The sequence below is a fragment of the Bombyx mori genome, chromosome 6 (assembly GCF_030269925.1).
Source record: "Bombyx mori chromosome 6, ASM3026992v2".
Taxonomy (NCBI): Eukaryota; Metazoa; Arthropoda; class Insecta; order Lepidoptera; family Bombycidae; genus Bombyx; species Bombyx mori.
The window spans coordinates 7,040,819-7,065,246 of record NC_085112.1 but is presented as its reverse complement, the minus strand read 5'-3'; the positions used below and the strand labels follow the sequence as shown (position 1 = coordinate 7,065,246).

The 24,428-nt window shown below is 36.8% G+C and overlaps 3 protein-coding genes across 5 annotated transcripts; 1 reads left to right on the top strand and 2 right to left on the bottom strand.

Moving 5' to 3' along the window:
- Positions 1 to 664: 664 nt before the first annotated feature.
- On the bottom strand, positions 665 to 23,846 carry LOC101743794 (uncharacterized). Of its 3 annotated transcripts, XM_062669062.1 has the most exons (16): positions 22,942 to 23,846; positions 22,672 to 22,867; positions 22,331 to 22,557; positions 15,477 to 15,628; positions 12,098 to 12,709; positions 11,731 to 11,887; positions 11,477 to 11,614; positions 11,323 to 11,402; positions 7,767 to 8,985; positions 6,480 to 6,559; positions 5,933 to 6,086; positions 5,376 to 5,479; positions 4,822 to 5,252; positions 4,624 to 4,743; positions 2,698 to 2,802; positions 665 to 2,250 (listed from the first exon to the last, which is right to left on the bottom strand). In XM_062669062.1, exons 4-16 carry the CDS (start codon positions 15,624 to 15,626, stop codon positions 2,169 to 2,171), a joined length of 3,432 nt encoding a protein of 1,143 aa, XP_062525046.1. In that variant the 5' UTR covers positions 15,627 to 15,628; positions 22,331 to 22,557; positions 22,672 to 22,867; positions 22,942 to 23,846; the 3' UTR covers positions 665 to 2,168. The 3 variants fall into 3 exon arrangements, with proteins under 3 accessions (XP_062525046.1, XP_012549655.2, XP_062525047.1); XM_012694201.3 differs by lacking the exons at positions 22,331 to 22,557; positions 22,672 to 22,867; positions 22,942 to 23,846 and adding an exon at positions 17,481 to 17,610; XM_062669063.1 differs by lacking the exons at positions 22,331 to 22,557; positions 22,672 to 22,867; positions 22,942 to 23,846 and adding an exon at positions 16,868 to 17,174.
- On the top strand, positions 19,903 to 20,925 carry LOC119628640 (craniofacial development protein 2). Its single transcript, XM_038011750.2, has one exon. It carries the CDS (start codon positions 19,903 to 19,905, stop codon positions 20,923 to 20,925), a length of 1,023 nt encoding a protein of 340 aa, XP_037867678.1.
- Positions 21,821 to 23,036, bottom strand: LOC101742850 (protein N-lysine methyltransferase METTL21D). The gene is made up of 3 exons (XM_062669242.1): positions 22,942 to 23,036; positions 22,672 to 22,867; positions 21,821 to 21,991 (listed from the first exon to the last, which is right to left on the bottom strand). The coding sequence occupies exons 1-3, from the start codon at positions 23,034 to 23,036 to the stop codon at positions 21,821 to 21,823; spliced, it is 462 nt and encodes a 153-aa protein (XP_062525226.1).
- Positions 23,847 to 24,428: the final 582 nt, after the last annotated feature.

Genomic DNA, 24,428 nt, shown 5'->3' with positions numbered 1-24,428 from the left:
CGACCCACCTGATGTTAAGTGGTTACCGCAGCCCATAGACATCTACAAGGTAAATGCCGCCACCTACCTTGAGACAAGAATTCTGAGGTCTCAGTTTTTACAGTACAACAGTTGCCCCGCCCTTCAAAAATAAAAAATGCTCACAATTGACTTCCGTGGATTGGATTGGCGTATAAGAAAAATCAAATCCACAAAATTATAATTTGCGTAATTACTGGTGATAGGACGTATTGTGAGTCCGCACGGGTAGGTATCACGACCCTCCCTATTTCTGCCGTGAAGCAGTAATGCGTTTCGGTTTGAAGGGTGGGGGGCAGCCGTTGTAACTATACTGAGATTAGAACTCATACCACAAGGTGGGTAGCGGCATTTACGTCGTAGATGTCTATGGGCTCCAGTAACCACTTAACACCAGATGGACTGTGAGATCATCCACCCATCGAAGCAATAAAAAAAAAGATATTTGAACAGTCTAAAATCAACAAAGGCTAAGGCTAAACTTTATTTTCTCGTCTAGGTACTTCCTACGAAAAAATAATAGAATGCAGTATTTCGACGAGGCTGCGGTTACGTTCTCGTCTTTTCATAGCGGAACTTTTGTCTAAGAGACTAAAGCCACATTGACACATACAACATAACAGGGGTCATAAAATAAAAGCCTTAATATACTTAAAATATTTTTATTTACAAGGTACTTTAATCATTAAAACGCACATCCATCAAAATCCATCTAAAGAATTTTAATATTAAATTTTTTTCTTTACGAGGGATTTTGTCATATAGAAAATAACTTAGTTTCATGTTCACATTATAATTGCATAAAAATGTGTAGTTCAAATATTGCTAAATCTGTTTAAAAACAAACAAAATTTGGACATTTCCATTGTTAAAAACGATACAGATGGAGTTACTACACACAAAAACGAATGGTTTAGTAATTAAACAAAGTTGTACCTACATTAGTAAAGTAAAACATCACAAATGCATCAAATGTAAAATCACAAATAGTACATGCAACTGCACCATAATTTCATTAAATTCTATTAAACTTGTTGTCTTCAGTCGTTTTATTAAATTCCAACGCAATATGGTTTTTTTACTAAATGAGTCCAGCCCACGCATTTATTTTCAAAGTAAAAACATCGCACGTATAGCAACCCAAACGGTAGCCGTGCCTGGCTCGGCTCCCAGCGCGACTCAAAGAATAGTGAACGAGGGATTTCCTTTGCCGCGCGGCACGCGCTTCTATCAGACTCTTTGCATGCAGACCATAGAGTAAGATTATATATAATGTATAACCTATGCAGACCACGCGCACCCACCGAGGCGTACACACGCATGTACGCCCGCACCTCGCTCACCACTCGCCGCCATTTCGAACCCGTGATAAGTGTGCTAAATGTAATTAATAAAAGTATCCAATAAACTTGTTTGTGGGACCCTCTGGAGTTTTCATTACCAGGTGTTCCAACTGGGCAACACAAAAATTGCATCCCAACGTAGTTAGGTAAAACAAAAATACCGAATTATATATAAATAGAGCCGAGAACAAGGGCCTACCTTAACCACAGATAGAGTGAACATATTACGTACATATTAGAAAATGTTGCCGGGTCGTAGAATAAATGTAATTATGTATTAATTTAACCCATTATGTTTTAATTTTGTGACTATAAAGTTGGAATTGTACTTTTGAAGTTTTGCCTACACCTCTGCTTCAAACGACCACTTTTGGTATCCGGTGGATGGCTGCTTTCTTTGATTGCAGTGGATTCATTTATCAAAAATTAGGTGAAGGTACGCTTCGTCAGCATACAGATAAGTCAATTACTATTTTAAAAAAACACTAAAAACCATCATCAAATAAAACTGTTCTATGAGCATACATAAATCAAGTACGTAAGTTGAAAATAAACACTTTTGTGTAATATATTAGAAGCGATACGTTGTAGAAAGCCGATAGTGATTCCGCTCAAAATTCGCAGATCGGAGAGAACGGAATTGTAGATCCAGTTATTTAAACGAGTAAGGATATAAATTTCACATTTTCTTATTGGAAATAAACATTTCGTTACGTCGACTGAAAACTAAATCAACTTATATCGCTAACAATTCATATTATTATGATTCTTTCAGGTTATTTACTTTTCTAGTAAAATGTTTGAAAACTATAATTTAGCCGCTTTTGTAATAATATCAACCGTTGTTGTAAATATTTCAGCTTGGTCCTTGCATTTCCTTATAAGATTTCTGCAACAAAATAAGCATATATTTAATTAATTTCTCCAAGTGGCTATTTACTTAACATGAGGTATTCAGAGCGATTTCCACGATGTAGACACAATATGGTATGTATCAAAAGAAACATGCATATTTTATACTGCCCCGCCTCCTCGAGCTAGTTACTTACATATTGTTGCCACATCACACATTATTAAATTTTTTAAATTAACTGATAGATAAACGAGCCGCGGGTCCCACCTTACATCCTCATACATACAGTGTGCTTAGTGTGAGTTTTTTAACGTTCTCGATAGCGTAAAAGTTAACTCAATTTTGTATGCAGTTGGAACAGCGCCCCTAGCGGCAAACTTACGCAAACGATCCCATTCCATACAAATATGAGCTAACTTTTACGCTATCGAGAACGTTAAAAAACTCGCACTAAACACACTAAATTGTCGGAACGATCCTTACTTGTAATCCTCGCAGAGAGCTTGACTAAAATTCATCTCGATGCCAGCTTTCTTTAACAGGCACCGTATGTTCTCATCTGGGTTAGTACCGTCCCGACGAAGAATACTGTTGAAATTTTATTTCTTATTTTAATCAGCTTTACAGTACGTAATCTATTCTATCACATACATAAATATATTAATATTGTATATGATCTATACCTTTTTTAATATAAACACATAATATGGTAGTATACCAGAATTCATATTGCGGCCTTGAGTTTTTTAATCTTCCAAATACTTTTATTTATTTCAATTTTGAAAACTAATTTTTTAAGTTATACTTCTTTAGGCGCGTTATGAAAAATTGATGAAGAGTGAAATATTACGATGCGCGCGCACCGTGACACAAAATTAACAAAATGAAGTTGCCCACTAAATCGCTCATTACAATACGACCGACATAACTTGGCGAGTCTGAATATAGCCGCAGGTGAACTTTCGCGCAAGTACACTCGTAAAAAAAAGTGTTATTAGCATTCATTTTTTAGTAATATAAATGACAAAATTATTATTTAATATAATTCATACTAAATATTATTATATTATTAACGTTAAATATTTATTATTAATTATTTAATATTTAAAAAAGAACGAAATAAATTTAATAAAAATAAAGTATAACTTCTTACGCGCGTACATAAGTAGGTACACGCACCCTTTTTTTATTGCTTAGTTGGGTGGACGAGCTCACAGCCCACCTGGTGTTAAGTGGTTACTGGAGCCCATAGACATCTACAACGTAAATGCGCCACCCACCTTGAGATATAAGTTTTAAGGTCTCAAGTATAGTTACAATGGCTGCCCCACCCTTCAAACCGAAACGCATTACAGCTTCACGGCAGAAACAGGCAGGGTGGTGGTGCCTACCCGCGCGGACTCACAACAAGAGGTCCTGCCACCAGTTACATAGCCTTGCGTACATAAAACGTTCTGATCAGTATATCAGACTACACTTGTTGATCTGAACATGTTTGATCTAATTGATCTCGGAGTTTTATATTGTGAATTACGACATCGAGTTTGGGTCAGTTAGGTTAGGACAAAGTCTGACACAGCGGTTTAATTAAGAAACTATACTACATAGGAGTGTCAGAGACTTGTTCAACTGTTAGTTTCGGTGTCAAGTAAAGGGTACCCGCTCACTCCGGCGTCAAATTCTGGCCGAAGTACCACAAGGCTCCGCTTTCTCCTCGCTACTTTTAAGTTTATATACATAAACTATATACACCGGTCCATTTAGCCCTTTTCGCCGCTCAAGTAGGAAGATGTCGTTCATGCACAATAAAGTTCAGATTGCGGCCACCAAGTTACGTGAGCGGTTCCCGAAGTGGCACATCGACATCAAATCCGTGAAAAGCACAGCCGTGCTCTTCAAAAGGGGTCGCCCTCCCGAAGCCACTGCTAGTATCTCCTCAAGAATTATGCATCGGTAACTACATTCCCGCCATCAAAATCTTTGGCCAGCCCATACCGTGGGCTTCGAAGGCCAAGTACCTAGGCGTCACCCTTGACAGAGGAATAATATTCGGTCCCCACATCATGTCCGCACGCGACCGAATCGCGTTCTTACTCGGTTGACTCTACCCCATGAGCTGCAAGCGAAGTAAATTGTCCCTTGTCGATAATCCATAGACACACCACACTTAGTTTCTCGCCGGATCTTCACAGTGGGTCGCGATTCGGATCCGGTGGCAGATTTGGCGAAGTTCCTTTAGTGATGAACCTGTTCTTGCTAGGGCCAATGTTAGCAAAGCCTCTGAGCTTTAGTCCGTGAGCTCACCTAGCAATTTGTGAGCAACTCGAATCGGCTACCAGCGATTAGGTAGGAAAAAATAAATCTTAAATTCAATATGTAATTGTAATTATTTTAGATACACAAACATACCTGTCCAACGATTTACAAAGGGTTTTTATATGGTTAACAGCTTGTTCTGCTTTTACACCAATTGCGGTTTTAATATGATTTGGAATGTTGTTATCTAAGAGGTCTTTATAGCTTGTATCACTGAAAGAGATATTTTATGTTAATTACACGTTTTAAACGTCAAAGATTCAATAGATAATTTACAAAAAGACACCTCACCATAATGTCATAACCTCTTGGTAAGTTTCATTGATTTCCTTTAAGAACATTGAAATGAACCCCTTGATTTTAACCTCATCCGACACGACAGGACGAACCAAAGTTTCTGTTTCATCACAGAAGTCTGAAATTTCATCATATTCATTATCATATTCTTCATATTCATCTTCGTCTTCATATTCTTCTTCGTCTTCATCTGCATCCAAATCGTAATCCAATTCTGAACGATTCTCAAATTCAGGACATTTTGTGAATAATCTTATTATTTTTGGTTTGCTGGAGTTGACTGCTGCAATATCATCATTTTGGTCAGATTCTTTTTCATTTTCTAATACTTGTTTTGTTTCACTTTTTTTATTATCAGTACTACTCTTTTCGAGTTCGAGACCAAGGAAGAGATCTTCTTTTATTGAGACTGATGTAGTTTTTCCCTGTAAAATATTCAGGACAGTATTACTCGAACTTGATTGATGAAAATTAAAATAATTTAATTAGTTGTATTAGACACTCGTTTAAGGTAATTAGTTTAAAATAAATAGATTAGTTAAGTTTACCTCATTTGATTGAATTTTAATCTGGTCATCAGAACTTTTCGGAGTGTTCTCTACATTTTGAACATTTTCACTTTGGTTTTTTACGGTACTTCTTCTATCGGGGCCTTGAACGAAGAAATAAACAATATCAAAGCATTTAGTTCGTATTCGTTGTAGAGTTAGATCCATCGGTGTTCTTGTTCCTAACAGATTTTCACGGATCGCTTCCACGATAGAGGAGTAAAAGCATATAACATGCAAAGCAAAACCGCAAACATTATCAATTAGCGTGACTTTGACCGTTACTTATATGAAAACATTTTAGTTTCGCAATTTAAAAAGGCAAAGTCGGAGGACCCTATACAGAATTTTATTAAATCAACATTCATCAGGGATTGCGGATGCGCAACATTGTGCCCTTTTAGCTACTGCTACTATTTTCCCAAACCCATTTGCAATTCCCCAGTAATCGGTATAAACTTTGCAATTCACACTAGCTTTACTACTATTAGAATTTTTTAATAATAGGCTAGCATTAACTAATACCAATCAATTGATATTATATAAAAAAGACTTACTAGATGGAATTAATTTTTCGGGAGAAACTCGGGAAATATCTTCAACAAAACTGTCATTATTAAGCTTATCTATGTGCGGATTATATATATCGTCTAATAACTCCTTTAAATGCTTTGACGCAGTTTTAAGATCTTGACAATTTTCATTAACGTCCTGCAACATTTTTTATCATTAATTTATACCAAATGATGGTGCGTGGTACCCGTCGCTCATGGGCATCAGCAATGCAAGGCACAAGCAAGTCGCTGCGCCGTGATCTGCTCTCATATCTGAACTCGTGGTCCCAAACATAAATTTTTTCGATTGGACTTCCTCTATAAGTAGTCGGAGCCGAATTGGAACCATACTTAATATCAAACCGGCACTCATCACTGCTGAAAAGTTCATTCCCACTACATAAAATCAAGGCGTTCGTTTTCAAGAAATATATCCTTCATTTACTTCCCTAACGTTATATATTATGTCCATCTTCAAATGAGGGTTAAAAGAAGTAGATAACAGTTGACAAAGGATAGGATTTAGTCCTTTAATGAAATCAACAATTACCTGCAAAGCCTTGATCAAGTAAGCACCATAGCTGTACATTTCCATATATTGCGACGGATTTATTTTAGAAATCATTTTACCTGAAAAGTTTTTTTTATTTTTATTTATTCTTACTCTATAATATTACTAGCTGACCCGGCAAACATTGTTTTGCCATATATAAGATTTCTAGGGAATTTCTAGTATAGAAAAAAAAACTAACTTATTGTAAGTGTATAAGGATGTGGTAAATGAGTGAAAGAGGTATGTAGTGCTGTGAACGATGAGGGAATATATAATAAAAATAACAAAACCTCATTCAACCACATAATACCAAATGAGGTTGTTTTATAATCATTATCATCATCATTATTGATAACAAAAAAAAATGTCCAAATAAAAAAAAAAATGTTAGGGGTGGACAACCCTAATCACTTAGGGGTATGAAAAATAGATAGTAGCCGATTCTCAGGCTTACTGAATATGCATAAAAATTTTCATGAGAATCGGTCAAGCGGTTTCGGAGGAGTATGGGAACGAACATTGTGACACGAGAATTTTATATATTAGATATCATAAAATGTCGTCCATTCAACCTAAATTTGAAGAGAATTTATGGCATTGTAATACGAGTTCACATTGGCGTCGGAAATAACCAAGAAAGCGGGGGTAGCTAAGCGGGGGGGCTAGGCCGAAGATTCGCTTGCCTTAGAGAGCACTAAAAGACATTCAAGCCCATAAATAATTCTGTTCGCTTATATCTGGCCCGACGAACCCAATATAATATTAATATTCAAGACAGACATTAGCGCAGCCCCTTAGCATGACAAAGTGAATGGCTACCTTCGAACATTAGATCGAAGTTTTATTTTATTTATATTATAGGTAGACGCAAATGCAGGAGCTTAGACTCGATCTGATGCTAATAGGTCGCCGGTGCTAGTTACTGCCCCAGAGCTACATTCAATTGCATTGGGTTAACCGATCCATATCCCATAGCAAACGAAACACTCTGATTAATTTACAGCAAAATAGACGATATACTCGTAGTGCGTATTGGGGTGTTTTAGGCAGCTACCATCTAACACAACCTAATAAAGCATACCTACTCAAAATGAAGATTAGAAACAAGAATAGAGAAAGTTAAGTTGGGATTTAGAAACTCATACTGACGGTAATACTAAAACATTTACGCAAAGGTAAGAACTTGAATTAGCTCCGTAACGAAACTCTTAATGGTGGTCTTATCTGTTATCAGTTATTTACGATGACGTTCTATATTTGAATTACTACAAAATGGAATTTTACCTTTTGCGTCACTTAACTCAAAAAGCACTATAGACAGTTTATTCGCAGCGTCTACAACATAACAGCAGTGACTAAACTTCTTTATTATGCACTGCGTTGCTTCGTGTAATGTCCACGGTGGTGGAAATTCACTATTCACAAAATGCGGATCCTGCTGTAAAATTTGTGATAGCACTTCCTCCATTATTTGGATAAATCTGAATAGCCATTCTTCGCATCTCATTGAAAGGTGTTCTTCTATGACCGTGCTGGGTATATCAACCATAATGTTACGCTGAATAGGTTTCTTTATCTCACGACAAAATTTCATTTTATAGCTAATGACGCTATCAGTATCAACATTGCTTTCTGTGTTTGATATAGCACCAGACATAGAAGATTCGTCGATTATAATATTATTATCAGGAACACGATTTGAAATAATTACACTGTTCATGCTACTACAATCAACAGTATCGCTTGAGCTTTTTGTTTGATCGGCAAAAATTTCTTCACCAGCAGCTTCATCATTTCGTTTCTCTGTGAATGCATTATTTACATTTGCAATATTAACGTTGGGTGATTGTGAAAAACGCTCTTCTGCAGAAAGATAATTATTATCACAACGTCTCCTAGTACTCCATCGTTTTCTTTTAATAGTTGATTCACTCTGACTAACATTATGTCTCAACTTTATAACTCTTTTTCTAGGAGTGTAATCTTCGGCGGTTTTCTCTTTCACTTTATGGTCCGTCATGGGCGACTGATTTTTAGGTAGTCTATCTTTTGAACTAGCATGAGATCTATCTTCCACTTCAATTTCAGTCTCATCTTTGAGATCTGAACTTTTTTTCAGAGGTATTACGTCGCCTCTAGGCGAACTACACGCAGTTTTACATTGCGAACAGTCGCTAACTTCCTCACCACACTCACTACTATTATTGCTTTCTGTAACTATTTCACTATAAGATATTTCTTTTGTTGTTTGCAATTCTCTAGTAAAATCCGTTTCATGCCCAATTTTACTGTCTCTCGTCGGTACTGTGTGACACTGAGAGCTTTGCATGTCATTAGGAACTGTTATTTTGATTAATTTTTCAACAATAAAAGGTGTTTCTTCTGGTACAGTTGCGTGGTTGGTATTTTTTTCAAGAAGTTCTTTCAATTCTATGATTGTCATTATAATTATATTGTTCATGCCTTTATATTTTAACAATGTCACATCATCCGAAAGAAGAACCTAGAAATTATTTTAAAGAATATTTATCTAGTCTCTTTTTTAGTTCACGTGATAGCAGTGTTGTCTGTAAGATACAGCTATGCTTATTTTGTTGCTAATTAATACCTTTTCTTATATAAAGGCTAATTGGGTCCGTTACGAAAACAAAGAAGAAGGTGGTGATGTATCCAAATTGTGTACGAATAATTATATTTTATGACCGATTTCCTTGTAATAATTAAACCTATTTTATGGTTCAGGTACTACTGCGTGACAGTGACCACGAAAACTGTTTAGTATCCAAAATGTCGGATCGTTTTAATGATGTTTACGAATCACGAAAACCGAAGAAAATGCGATTTTCGTGTTATGCGCTGTGTGCAACCTAAGACAATTAATAATCAATTGAGGCAAGGGATTGACGTGCTCGGGGAGTGCCAGGCGTCTGTTAAGTCACATATATGGCGCGATCAATGAAATATGAACTTATTAAAACGACAAGTAAGAGAATATGGAAGTGGAACTTCTAATGCAACTTCCAACAAGGTTGCGTTAAACGTTTAACGCTACCATACTAGAAAGAGACAGAGCGAGAGTGAATGTGAATACCCGTTACATTTATTTATCTATCTATAATTTAAAATATATGTATTATGAATGTTGAAGATATCGCATCTCTTATACACAGCATTTCCTATTACAAGAGCAATCTGATTTAAGGATAAAAAATGAAGAAAACCACAATACTACACATTGAAAAAGAAGTTTCACTTCATTTACGTGCACCAAGTTGCACGCGCACCGTTTTTTTTTCGTGGTGTTATTATTCTAATTTCTTATTATTTTGGTTTTGGGAACAATCCGCTTCCATTCCAAATACAGAGTTTTAGTTAGCTACATATAAAACATAACTAGTTTGGCCACAAATACTGTTACATAAAAACTTTTCTTTTTTGCGTTTTCCATTATTTTGAATTTGGAACACGTATATTATTTTAAAAACTTCTTTCGATTTTGCGCCATTTCATTATTTTCATATTTTTTCGTGTTCATTATCAAATTACAATATGGAATGGGGTGTTAAATAAAATTGCACTGATCGCCTTGCACAAAGTGGGTATGGAGCCGTCGGTCATATTTCAGACACTTCCAAAGCTTGGTATCAGCCGTATGTATGTTCGTATATCGTAATATCAACAGATACAACAACAATTCGTCTATCGAAGACCCGAAAAGATCAGGGCGGCCGCGTGCTGTTAGAACTACAAAGGCTGTTAATACTATTATAGCCAGAATTGGTCGAAACCCCATTAGGAAGCAAAAAATCTTATCGCGAGAAATTAAGGACTTTGTCGCGTATTATAAAACAAGACCTGAAGCTCGGTACTTATCGTCGATATACAGGACATGCTCTAAATCAATCTTTACAATTAAAAAGAGTTGATCGATAAAAACGCCTTCTGTCGCGATACGCAGGTGAAAGGCACAGAAATATCCTCTTTACCGATGAAAAAATTTTCACGATTGAAGAACACTACAATAAGCAAAATGATAAAGTGTACGCTCACAGTTCTAAAGAAGCTGCTCTTCAGAAAGGTACACCGTGGTCATCATCTTGCGCCAGTGATAGTTTGGTGGCGCGTGTCTTATCAAGGAGTCACAAAACTACATTTTTGTGAAAAAGGCGTGAAAACTTCAGCCAAAGTGTATCAATATATTATTATAGTCTTGGATCATGTTGTGAAACCTCTCAGCAACACACTTTTTAAAAATATACCGTGGACTTTCCAGCAGTACTGCATCTGGTCACAAGGCACGAACTACCCAATCCTACTTTGAAACCAACGTTCCGGACTTTGTAAGAGCTGAAGACTGGCCCTCATCTAGTCCAGACCTCAATCAACCCTTTAGACTTCAAATTATGGTCAGTTTTAGAAGACATGGCCTGCTCTCAACGACACGACCACATTGAGTCTCTTAAAAAATCTTTGGACCAAACAGTGGCGAAATTTCCCTTGGAAACAGTGCGTAAACCCATAGATTCGAGGCCAAACAGATTAAAGACCAGTATAAAAGTTTGGCTGTGTATGGTGGTCATTTCGATTAGATTTTTTTTTTTTTTTGCTGAGACTTTAATAAATATTTAGGTATAAATTTTAATAATATTACATTACTTCATTTTTTTTAAAATGCATTTTCATTTGTAAGAGGACTTGGCTGGACTAGGTACATAATATGTATATGTAATAGGCGTATATTACAAAAGAGAACAATTTAAAACCTTTTCCATAAAATAGATAATTGTTCGAATAGGAGTTAAGAATGGCATATCCTCTTGCTAATAATAAAGAAACTTACTACATGATATTGTTTCTGTGATAATTTTAAGCACAGGTCAAATATATTCGATGGGCTATTATCATCTTCGCCTTTTTCTTCTGGAAGTGAAATAATAATTACAACCAGTATTTTAATCACTATTAAAAAAAACTAATGTAGAATGATGGTTTACCTAATTTTACTAAACCGGCATCTATTTGCTGTGTAAGAAACCTTACTATGCGGCGTGCATTCATACTTTTATTTTTTTCAGCAATGGATTGTAGGTTGTTCATGACAGATTTCGGCACCGTCAAGTGACATGTTTTATCTAAAATATAATACATTACTGTTCAACCATTGTCGACCTTAGAAGCACAAGGTCGGTCTATTTCCGATTATAAGCACAAAAACATATACTTGGTATTAATATTATTTGAAACATACCTGAATCTGTTAAATTAGTGAGAAATCCAAAGTTGTTTAAAATCGTATTTGTATCGGCCACTATATACCAACTATCAGTATGTGTCTTTAATGGAGCTAAATTTTTCAAAGGTGTAAGATCAATTTTAGTGGTATCCATTGTTTTGTGAATATAAGGCTGTAAAAAATTTATAGAATTTATGTAGAAAACATTTACACGAATAAATTCTAGGTGGGATCTTCTCACTAATACTTATAATTGCATGGTGAAATCTCGAAAATAAAACCAATTAATTTTATCAAAATTATTTTAAGTTTAACATGATTGAATTATTAGCCTCCATTACAATTCAGATGTATCAGTAAAGTAAGATTCAAATTCACATACCTTTGTGTTTTGATTGAAAAACTTTCCATCTTTGAGCTGATTTTCGTTAACATATTTAGACCTTTGATATTTATTACGTACAGTTCTAAGTTTTTGTCTCAGATCGGAATCTACATTTGAAAATTGACCTCCAGCATATTTGTTTCTTTGAAAAACATTTTCTTTCAAGTTTTGTCCTCTATCAAAAGGCTTATTTTGGAATATTTTTGGTCCAGATGCGTTTTGGTTCGACAAATGTTGACTATCCTTATTTAATTGTAATTGAGCATGAGGCATCATTGTTTGTACTTGATTAATTAATGGACTTATTATGAATTGTGTTTGAGGTGGAAGGGACCAAACGTTTGAATTGTATGCAGGTACTGTTGTTACATTAAGAGGTACGGCGTTTATCAAACTCAAGGAATTGTAAAACTGTGATCCACCCATTGGCTGTGTAGAACATTGTGGTCCTAACATCACACCATTCTGAACTGAATAGTTAGAATGAGATGCATAACTTGAATTCTGAAAGGGTGGGGTGACTGGAGGTTCTTTTGGTTCAGGACATCTCTGCAGACTATTTCCTGGTTGACTTTCTAGAAATTTTGTCTTCTTCTTAGCTTTTTCGACCTGTTTGATATTTAAATATATATTACACATAATTTTAAGTCCTAATCTATGTAAGATTACTACCCCAAATATTTTTATCCGACATCTTCATCCTAGGTCGCTTGTTTATGTTTTTTACCTCTGTGCAAAAATATAAAATTATTTTCTTTACAAAATAGAATTCGTTATTCTTAACATAATCTTGTTGTCTAATCAATTGTGGCGAAAATATTGTTAAAATCATACATAATGCTTTAGAAACGTTATACTCGTATTGTATAAACTGTAATAATGAATTTGTATATTCCTATAAAATGTGATGGGCATATGTACACTACCGACGTATGTAAATAACTTTAACGAATTCATTTTTATATATTATGCGAAAGTGTATTTGTTGGTTTGTTTCTTAATTCACGGGGAAGCGAGTGCGGGCGCGGGCGTAAGGCGCGGCCGCAGTGTTAACTGATTCGTCGCGTAGGTACTAAACTCTGCTCCGCATTACTTTCTCGCTCACTTCCGCAGGCTCGCTCCGCTCCGGTGGACAGACACAGTACGCAACTCTGCTCCGCCTTACTCCGATGCTCCGCTCCGCTGCCTCGCCCCGCTCCGGTGGGCAGGCAGCCTAAAGCGCGACACACAGTGCGTGCTCGACCACGGGTTGCGTGAGAGACTCACGCTGGGCATAGTAGGGCCCCCGTATACTCTGCATATGATCGCCAGTATCGACTCCGGTCTCCAGCTCTGGCACGACGACCGCACGACATGATTTTACACCAGGTTGGCGGGACAGCTTCCCGGGGCGGAGTTTAGTAGTGACACCCGGGTTCAGGTCCCTTACTGACCGGCGGGTGGCAGCGAACACCACTAGTCCACCAGTTATGTTTTCGGCTTCCGCTTAGCACCACCCAAGGGTCACTTGTAGGGAATCGCAGGTTAAACTACGGAAGCGGAAAGCAATCAACCCCAAAATCATAACGAGAACTAACGAATGGACATAGCGGGAAGTCGATCAGCTTGAAGCAAACGAAAAATCTTAAGTCGGAGTGCGCGATAGTCGTGGATGCAGTTATAATTTTAAATTAATTGAGATACATCTCGGATTTATCTATCGCTTTGAGATAGATTATGAAATAGATCAAAAACCGACGATGTACCAGCATAACTTCAGTATTAGTGGCAAACTGATAGTTTAAGACTTAATATGGTTAGTTAGATTTGTACATCAAACAACAAGCATAGGAGATTCTTTAAAAGCTACAAATTTGCTATCTCGATTTGGTTACAACAATATTGATATTTGAACAAGGCAATATCTTATTTGTACAGTTGTGTTAGAATCTGTTTTTACATTTCAAATAAAATAAAAACAAATTAGACGACTCGTTAATAAAGTTATTGACTTTCTAGGAAAAAGATGGAATTTGTAACATTTTATGTTTGCGGTTTATTTTCTTCAAATTAAGCATCTACCTTTCAGACCACAGACGTCCACTGTACATAGGCCTACCCAAACCTCGCCAAAATGACCGATTCTATATCCAACGGATTCCTGCGAACCTCAGTAGGTCGTCGGGCCACCTTGTGGAAGCTAACAGCGGCTATTCTACGAGTAATGTACTTTACCCACTGCCACTTCAACGTCGCAATCCTTTGGGCTATGTCGGTTACCATGGTTTTCCTACGAATCTCCTAATTTCTGATTTTATTTCCGAGCATATCCCTCTCCGTTGCTCTTTGAGTGACCTTAACCCTTGGAGCGTGACTTTTTAGTGCCATATGTTATCACTGGTCAAAGGCTTTCGTCTTGAGAACAGTGTCATTTGTGATAAGAAGATTCTACGTAGCTTTCCGAACGCTATCCATCCAAGTTGGATGCCTTAGGTAAATGTACTCGCCAACCAGTTCGAGCGTAGTTTCCGATCTTTATTAGGTGCTACTTGGGCATTTGACATAATTTTCATTTTTCTCATGTTCTTATTCAAGCCCACTCGGATAGAGGCTCTACTGAGATCATTGAGCATTATACTGATGTATTTCAAGGTATCAGCGATAACCACAATATCGTCGACAAACCGAAGGTGAGTTATGTACTCGCCATTGATGATGTTAGCCCTTTCCAGTACCGAACTTTGAAAGCATCCTCTAATTGAGCATTAAACAATTTCGAAGAAATAACATCTCCCTGCCTCACTCCATGCTGCAGAAGAACTTAGTTCGGTTTTGTAATTGGACTGACATAGTGAGAAGTTCGGTCCTGTAATCGGACTGACATAGTGAGAAGTTCGGTCCTGTAATCGGACTGACATAGTGGCATTTCCATACAAACACTCCAACACTTCAACGTATCGGTAATCAATTTGGTACCGTTAAAGACAGCAACACAGCCCAGGTCTCAATCGAATCAAAGGCGTTCTTAAGAGAAAAATTAAGCATATTCGAAGCAAATAAATAACAACTCCACTTAATTTGATAAGTTTTACATGAAACGGAAGGGATTTTCGATGTCAATATAAGAATTTAACCTTCATCTGAATGTTTGATCTCTTATTTCCTGGCAAGGCAGTAAGTAAGCCATAGTTTTTTGGAGTAGTTTATGCAGTAGCTGTATTGCCTGAAGACTTAAAAAGTTTAGGATTTTGGAGTCATAAGGAAGGATAATTGTATAACTTCACTTTAATATCCTGACCAGTGTCAATACAATGAGAAAAAGGCAATCTTAATTGATTGTTCCGCTTACTACTTTTATATGTTTTTAATATATTTAAATTTAAGCTTTGTTTATTACCTCTGCACTGCTGAGGTTCCAAACAGCTTCACCAGATAAAGTATTAAAATAATAGTTAAATCCTGGATGGGATTTGGATTTGCAGATTATCCAGGCATTGCCAACGGTTACATTGGTTCGAATGCAGTTTTTTTTTAAATGTTGATCCATATCTGGAATAAAGTTAGTTAGACATAAGTTGCAATATGTGAGAGTTTACGAATTACAAACATTCAACAAGATGTCTTTATACACACTTATAGACTAATTTCCCACTAAGCAGCTAGTTGTTGGTTAGCCATACAATCATAACTCAAGTAACTGTGCACAACTTCACACCTACATACAAATATTATACCATAAATATCAATGCAAACGACTGATGGGCAATAAAAAATGTATCCAAAATCATTTTCTCAAATAAGCAGGAAATGATTAAAACTTTCTGTGGGTGATACCAAACAAGTTTATTTTATTTGTAGTATTAATGAATCATTTTTTTATTGCTCTTGTAGGCAGATGAGTATAGTACCCACTTGATGATTAGTGGTTGCTGTCGCTCATGGACTTCAGCAATGCCAGGGGCAGAGCCAAGCCACGGCCTACCAAATGTCACTTCATTTACATCATTTAAAGCAAATAAAATATATTTTCTGTTCAATAAATAAATTTGGATACAAATTGCACAACTCTTGATTTCTTTAGGACAGACATTGTCCTGTGAATGCATACATAAAAATTCATTCAAGTTGATACAGCCGTTTAGTTGCAGTATAGATAAATACCCTAGATACCGACTGCAGTGCCATCTGCCAGGCTCATTTGTGAATCTAAGGCATACAGGGTGCCACTCAAACGCATACAAAAAAAAATTCAAATCAGCCCAGTTATTTACGAGGAGTTCAGAGACATACACCCGTACAGTAGAATTAAATATATATAAAGATAATTTATGTCATAATTATTTAGTTTTCTTGAAAATTACACAATGCTAAGAAATGAGTAACATTTCATCAGGGAGGAGGATAGAATATGCAGAATCATAAAGTCTAATAGAACAAAAAAAAAAGTTTTAGATTGGACTGCAGTGACAGTTAAGAACAATTGACACTTTAGGGCAGAGCTAGGAAATGGGCTATATTCCAGAGAGAAGAAGAGCACAGAAATAAACCACTGAGGTAAGTTCTTCCGGGGGGAAAATTAATAACTGAAGTGGGAAACAATAACAACCAACACTTGGTTTAAATGGACTCAAATAATTTGTTAATATGACATTTCATAAAACAATCTAAGGAAGTTAAATTATCAAAATCCTGTCACATCTATAGCCAACCCACTATGAACAGAGACATACTTTAAAAATTGTTATAGGAAGACAGTAGATATGGTAATTTTGAAGAAAATTTATATACCTGTTGTGATATGGAATAGGCACTACACATTTTTTGATGCACATTTATTTATTTATTTATTCCTTGACCTGTATCTGCTTATCTATAAAACAAAATCTTTCAACTAAATTTCCACTAACTTTTAGACATTCGAATAATTTGAAAATAATGTATGCATCATGAGTGCCGCTAAAATAATATTTTATTCAAGTGGCCAAGATCACCAAGAACTATACTACTAATAATTTACTTATATTAATGTTCAGTATAAATAATAGTCATTACTAGGTAAGCTGTGATTTTTGTTCACATAACTAAAGGTTAAAAATGACTAATAGTAGTGCACATTTGGTACACAAACAACAGTATCAATTGAACCAAAATTGTTCATGCTTGCTGAGTTTATAATTTAATTTAAATTAAAATAATGGCAAGTTCACTTTATTTTTTAAATAATATATATTCTTATCGATATAAGAATCATTGTCGAACAGTCACATCAGTATTACTGAAACATTGCCAAAGTTGTACCTACGATAGTGTTGCATTTACTTTTCACAGTGAAACGATAATTCTTTGTAAATACTTGACAAATTCGATTATGTATCAAATTTATATTTTTTATTGTACATACCTAAACTCAGTTATCTTGATATTTTTTATTATTATTTAAATGACCTGGTAACGGCACAATTTTATTTAGTGCCTAAAATAAACAAAAACAATATTTTTTTAGGGGATTTTACGACCTGGTAACTAAGACCTTTAAGTCATGCCTTGTTTTAATTTATATTCTTATTTTTATCAAAAATGTGAAGTGAAATGACATGAAGATGATTAATTTGAGATATTAATCAACTGGGATGAAATTAAATGAGATGAGATGATCTGGAATGAAATACAATCTTAGTAAAATGGTGGTCATTCACTGAGATTTTTGAAGTGAAACTTCTTTAGGCGCATGAGGGTAAAAATTTTACAGATGTAACGTCACGCAAGTATGCAACGGAAGTGTCGAAAAAGAGAGAGAGAGCGATCGAGACCGATTGAGAGAGAGTAAGACAGGGCGAGCGTAGCATGAAGCAACTAGCCATGGAGTGAGCGTAGGGAGCATGCAAATGAGAAAGATCGAGAGAAAAAGTGAGACAGAATGCTCAGTTCCTACATACTTTAAAACATACGTATAAAGTATTCTATTTTTAATACAGCGCCATCTGTGAGATGTTTTAATACTAACGTGTGTAAGAAACCTCTTGTAGTGAATTTTAATTTAGGATATACGTGAAGTTAAAATATCAATTCACAGAGGGCGCTACCTCATACTATAAAAGGTGATTTACAATTATTTACTACAATAATTTTTTACTGGTGGTAGGACCTCTTGTGAGTCCGCGCGGGTGGAAACCACCACCCTGCCTATTTCTGCCGTAAAGCAGTAATGCGTTTCGGTTTGAAGGGTGGGGCAGCCGTTGTAACTATACCTGAGACCTTATAAGTTATATCTCAAGGTGGGTGGCGCATTTACGTTGTGGATGTCTATGGGCTCCAGTAACCACTTAACACCAGGTGGGCTGTGAGCTCGTCCACCCATCTACACAATAAAAAAAAAATGACAAAATTTTAATAATAACATACTTAGACATTTAGGATAATTGTATTTTAATTTTTGAAGGTTTCACTTCTAACACTTGTGAATTGCACACATGTTATCTTTTTTTCAGTGGACTTTTTGGAGAATCCCGAGAAGCTACGTCCAGCGGCTTTGTTTCATTTCCCCACATTTGTGCACTTTCACAGATATTAAACAGTTAATAAGCCGTTATTACACATTTAAACCTGAAGAAACACTAATTAAACAAACTACAACAAATCGCACAATTTCACTCTTCACGTTCCCGCCAAAAAGTCTAAGCAATACTTTTTTTCAACTCTGACCGCTAAGGAAAACCGTCTCTGTGAGTGAAAAAGTGTCCGATAAAATCTGCTAAATAAGGGTAGCGCTACAGTAGCAACCGGGTAAATTTAAAAATAGGCGTTATATGTTAATAGAATAATATACAGAAATAAAAAAGAACGAGAAAGAACTGTAAGCACTACAAAATCACAAAAAGTAATTTATTTAAAGCTGATATGCAATCGATATCTCCACGTTTTACCACAGCAATAATTTTAGGGCACCGGGTTTATGGACCGGGCATTTAGCGGTTCCCATACCTATAAGGCCGGGTATGGAATGTAGCAGTTATATCTCATGTCTATAAGGGATTATTTCAGCTAAGTGCGGACGGGTGGGTGAGATCACGGGCTCAACCTGAAAGAATTTGCTAACATCTGCCCTAGCATGAGCAGTGCATCGCTGAATCTACCATCGTATCGGAATCGCGACGCTGTCTGTTTGGTGAAGTTGCATGACAAATACTTCGCCGCTTCCGACGTGTTTACAGAGAAAGGTGTCCAGTGCTTTGAATGCTTAAAAGCGCTAATAGTGGATCGGGTAGACTTTTTGTACTCGCTGCACGAGTTTTAAGTGACTTGTGACTTGACTTGAATTGTCCAACACGCATTCCCATGGGGGTACGTTGGGGACAATATTCCACAACACCGTTTAAGCTTTAAACCCCAACCAAATCTATGGCGAACCAGTTAGAATCAGGAATAAGGGCACAAACGTCCAAAAACAGCATACCGTATTAAAAAAAAAGAATTTATTTGAAACTTTTTTCAAACTTTTAAATCCACTTTTGCAACAATCCGTTACTTTGGTCTCCATAAAGATTTTGTAAAGAAATATTACATAGGTAATGGAATCGTTAACTCCGCCGTTGTCGGTCCCAAGCCCGAATGAGAAAGGAGGAGGGTTGGTGTGGACGAAACCTACCCATGCCGCAAAACAGTCAACGCCGAATATCGGGCGGCGGTAACTAACCCGACATCCCTGAGCGCCCTAGCGTCCCGGGGCGGTAATCAGTAACCGTGAGGACCTAAATACCCTCTAAAAGTCTGACGCGGAAGGACGTGGGAACCCACCGCGATTACCTTCCCAAGAAAACCCCCTTATGGAATCAGTAACAACGAGAGTGAATTTGTTGGGCGACCCGACTAACCATCGGCGCCACCCAGTATCCGGGCTGGATGGTGTGAAATTGGCAACCGAAGCTTCCCCTGGGGTAAATCGACAGGCCTCAGAAGGAGGAGATACTACTGTCGGTACTGCAGCTTCTAAAAGCGAGAAAACCTCTATACGATTGAGTCATCGTATTGGCGCTTGGAACGTCCGAGGTCTGCTGGAGGCGGGTAAGCTGACAATCGTGGAAAAGGAAATGGAATCTCATGACATCTCCATACTAGGCATCAGTGAAACTCACATGCGTGGTAATGGCCACTTCACCACTGTGACAGGGAACACCATGTACTTCTCAGGCTGTGAAGATTCAAGTTTGAGTGGAGTCGGAATCATATTGCCGCCACACTTAAACAAATATGTCCTCGGTTATAATCCGGTGTCTGATAGAATCTTGACAATGAAACTGAATACCAATCCATGTGTGCTGAATGTAATACAGATATACGCACCGACGGCACAAGCTCAGGATGAGTTAATTGTGGACTTCTATGGAAAACTGGAGGAAATACTGAATTCTATACCTAGTCGGGAAATTAAGATAATTCTTGGTGATTGGAATGCCAAAGTTGGCAGTACACTGGATGATAATCATATCAGGAGCACAGTTGGAAAATTTGGACTTGGCATTAGGAATGAACGGGGTGAAAAACTGATCGAGTTCTGCATTGAAAGAAATCTCAGTATTATGAACACGTACTTCCAACATCATCCAAGACGCTTGTACACGTGGAGATCTCCAGGCGACAGGTACAGAAATCAAATCGACTACATCATTCTAGATGGCCGCTGGAGATCCTCAGTATCTAACGTGAAGACCTTTCCCGGCGCAGAGTGCCGCTCCGACCATAACCTGCTCGTAGCTAACTTCTCGCTGCGTTTAAAGGCGCCCATAGGCGACATAGACGCGTTAGCGCGAATGTCAATTCAGTGGCGCATGTTTTTAGAACCACTGTGAGGATGCAATCCGGCCCACTCGACTTATGGACATCGAGAAAATGAAGCTCCTGCCTGACCGCACGCTGTGTGATACGAATCTCAAGCAAGGAGCTGTCACACCGGGAGATGTTGGGCGGCGTGGCTCCCCCGTCATTCAAAGTCGAGTATGAGGCAAAGAGTTTGACCAAGTCAGGCTGCTCCTTCACACTATGAGCCAGACTGTTATTGGACTTGGTTTAAATATTTATTTCAGTCTTGTACTTTAAGCAATTCATTTTATAGTTTTATAGGTTGAGCAAAAAGGTTTTTGGAATTTTAGAAGAATAAAGATGCAATAACATCTATTTGATTGTAGGTACTGTTGAAGGTAGGTGAAGCCAGCAATAACAGCTAGAGGTTATATTATAATATAGACACTAGCAAAATGCGCCATTTTGAGAAGGCGGCACGACATGAGAACACTCTCATCGTAGCTGCTGGAAATTACATACCCGACCCAGTAGACCGAATGGTAAACCGTCGACGTCGCCCAAAGCACGTCATTACGGATCCTCCTGATCCATTAACGGTGCTTTTAGGCACCACAAGCACCGGTCACCGTCCTCGTCGAACCCGTCGCTTGCGACGAAGGGCTCGACGAGCGAACTAACCCATAGACACAGCCCACTGAGTTTCTCGCCGGATCTTCTCAGTGGGTCGCGTTTCCGATCCGGTGGTAGATTCTGGGAAGCACTGCTCTTGCTAGGGTCAGTGTTAGCAACTCTCCAGTTGAGCCCCGCGAGCTCACCTACAAACGTTAGGGCGAAGCTGAAATAGCCTCTCAAGGCTATCAGCATAGGTAGGGAAAACAAAAAAAAAAAAAGCAAAATGTAGGTAAAAAAAGAAACAGTATATGAGAGATTAGTTGGGAGGTGTTAATGCGTCCTCCATATAGAAGTTACTACCACTACTAGTAGTACTATGTAAACTTTTATTTCCATTAAAAATCTAGAATTCATTTGATTGGTATCTCTTTCGATCCCTTCAATTGTAGATGACACTGCAGTTTCAGGTAAATGGAATGTCATTTTAGTCAACATCACCAACTAAAAAATTCAGTTCCTATGTCAGTTTATTTACAGTTCAGTTGCAATATTAATTTCAGCATGTTACTGTTCAGGGTACAGCTAAAATACAGCTACATTCAGAGCTTTCGTTTGAAGCTATCTATGACTATGTCTTTAAAACGAGATCACTATGAGTCACGAATATGCCTTTCACCACTTATTCTATTAATTTTTATTTCCATAAAACTTCTAAGGACAGAATGTGTATTTGATGAAAGTTATTTAGCTCAGATGATTAACAATAACCTAAACAATATGTATGCATATACTGTCTTACAGTTTAAAAGTAGGGGAGGCAAGGAATGCTAGATATATTACTTTTTTTCCAATCTTAATAAAACTATATCTTCACTTCTATAGTTACTATGCTGCTCTTCTTCTGGTATTTTCTCAATGGAAAATGATTCAGACAGTTTTTCATAAAATAAATTCCAAAGCCTTTTTTGTATCTCAGAATCTCTAATTTCTTGTGTTAAGTAAATCACCGGCTTTTTTTTCAGACTTCTACTTAAAAGCTGAAGTGTTATTAGCAATTGCTCTATTGCCTGGAAATAAATTTGAAGTTTACTAATGGTGGTAACTACTAACAATGCTATCAGAGAGCATTTGCAGTAATATATAATTTTTCTCCATAGCACGCAATTTCCTTATCAACTTACTTCTTCATAATAAATACAATCAGCTAAAACTATTAAATCATATTCTTCATTGAATATTTCAGAATACTGATCTCCCCAAATAAGTGATTCTGCAGTTGCGTAGCCACCCATACTACCAATCTTGGACTTATTTTCGTTGATATTCAATCGTATCAACGGTAGAGCTTCTGGTAAGTCTGTAATTGTAACTTGAGCTCTGAAATTTAGGGGATAATAAGAATATTAAAAACTGCGGTTTTAGAGGGGTGTTGATGCAGTACTACTACTAACCCAAGTGTCGCAGCGGTTAGACCAACAACTCCAAGTCCAGCTCCAAGTTCTAGAACTCTTAATCCACTCAGAAAATCAGATTTATATTGGCACATTATTTCTAAATATTTTGCTAGAACCAATGAAGCGTCCCATACAACGCAGTTAACATCCCCTTCAATTTTCTGATATATTTTTAACGTTTTCAAACAAATTTCTATTTCAATTTCTCTTGGAAACAAATCATTGGGGTGGCTTGGTTTTTTATAAGACATTACGATCCATAGGACATTAACTACGATATCTAACGTTTGCGATTTTTTACTCTGTAAAACAGTGTTATCGTAACTATAGAAAAGCCACCAAAAGTTCGAGTTATTGTTAATAGTACTAATTAAAAAGATAATTCACAAGTTAAGCACTGAGCAAGTACATAATCACTTGAAACTTGAAGTTAAGCTTTCAACCATAGATTCTACACATAATACCTAAACTTTCAACATTCAAAGGCGACATGACATGAATGCATGAATGAAATTAGGTTTCCTACTTCAGTGAATAGAATGAATTCAGTAGTAGTTTTATTTTTCCAATTGGAAAAGCTAAGTTATCATACTATACTGCCTTATCTTTTATTATATATGTCGCATCCGGGTCGCAATAGTTCGGAATACTTCGGAATATCAACGATACACAAACGTCAAAGTGACGTGTACAGAGCCTAGATTGGAGAGGGTAAACGATAGTAACTCTATGGGTAAACGTTAATAAAAGAACGTGCACTCTGTATTCGATAATATATTTGCGGTACTATCGGTTGAATAAGCAACACTAGCCTAGGAACTGTACTGTGTATATTGAAAAGTATTTAGAGTCAAGCTGTATTGTGATTTACCTACACTGTGAAATAAAAATTAGTATTTGGAACATACGAAGCATTTATTTCTCGCCCGGATCCCTACTGATGCCCACAATGAGCGACCGTGAAGATAACGAGTCTCCGATATATATATATATTTTATAAAATATTAAGTAAAGTATTTTATAAGTATATAAGTACTAAGTAAAATTATATTATGAAATGAATTGAGATGAGATGATATGGAAAGAAATATAATCTCAGTAAAATGGTGGTCAATTACTGAGAGTTTTTCAGTGGACTTTTTGGAGGAATACAAACAAAAAAACAGATTTATTAAAATTAAGTGTATCTATGAAAAATACAAACGTACATATACATACAGACTTTTTGGCGAGAACGCGAAGAGTGAATTGTGTGATTTCTTTTATTTGGTCTATTTAGAGTTTCTTCAGGTTTAAATGTGTAATAATTTAACGGTGGTTTATTAACTGTTTAATATTTGTGCAAGTGCACAAATTTGGGAAAATGAAACAAAGCCGCTGGACGTAGCTACTCGGGAGCCTCCAAACAGTCCTCTAAAAAAATCTCAGTAAATTCCCACCATTTTACTGAGATTATATTTCATCCCATATCATCTCATCTCATT

Excerpts from the sequence above, each read along its gene's own strand:
- LOC101743794 (XM_062669062.1), bottom strand. The coding sequence starts at position 15,626 with ATGGATCAACATTTAAAAAAAAACTGCATTCGAACCAATGTAACCGTT. Across the intron at positions 6,560-7,766 it reads TGAGTTAAGTGACGCAAAAG|GTAAAATGATTTCTAAAATA; the intron begins GTAAAATTCCAT and ends AAAACTTTTCAG. Across the intron at positions 2,251-2,697 it reads GCTCTCTGCGAGGATTACAA|AAATCTTATAAGGAAATGCA; the intron begins GTAAGGATCGTT and ends ATTTTGTTGCAG.
- LOC119628640 (XM_038011750.2), top strand. The coding sequence starts at position 19,903 with ATGGAATCAGTAACAACGAGAGTGAATTTGTTGGGCGACCCGACTAAC.
- LOC101742850 (XM_062669242.1), bottom strand. The coding sequence starts at position 23,036 with ATGTGCCAATATAAATCTGATTTTCTGAGTGGATTAAGAGTTCTAGAA. Across the intron at positions 22,868-22,941 it reads CTAACCGCTGCGACACTTGG|AGCTCAAGTTACAATTACAG; the intron begins GTTAGTAGTAGT and ends CCTAAATTTCAG. Across the intron at positions 21,992-22,671 it reads ATTGTATTTATTATGAAGAA|TTGGTGATGTTGACTAAAAT; the intron begins GTAAGTTGATAA and ends TGAATTTTTTAG.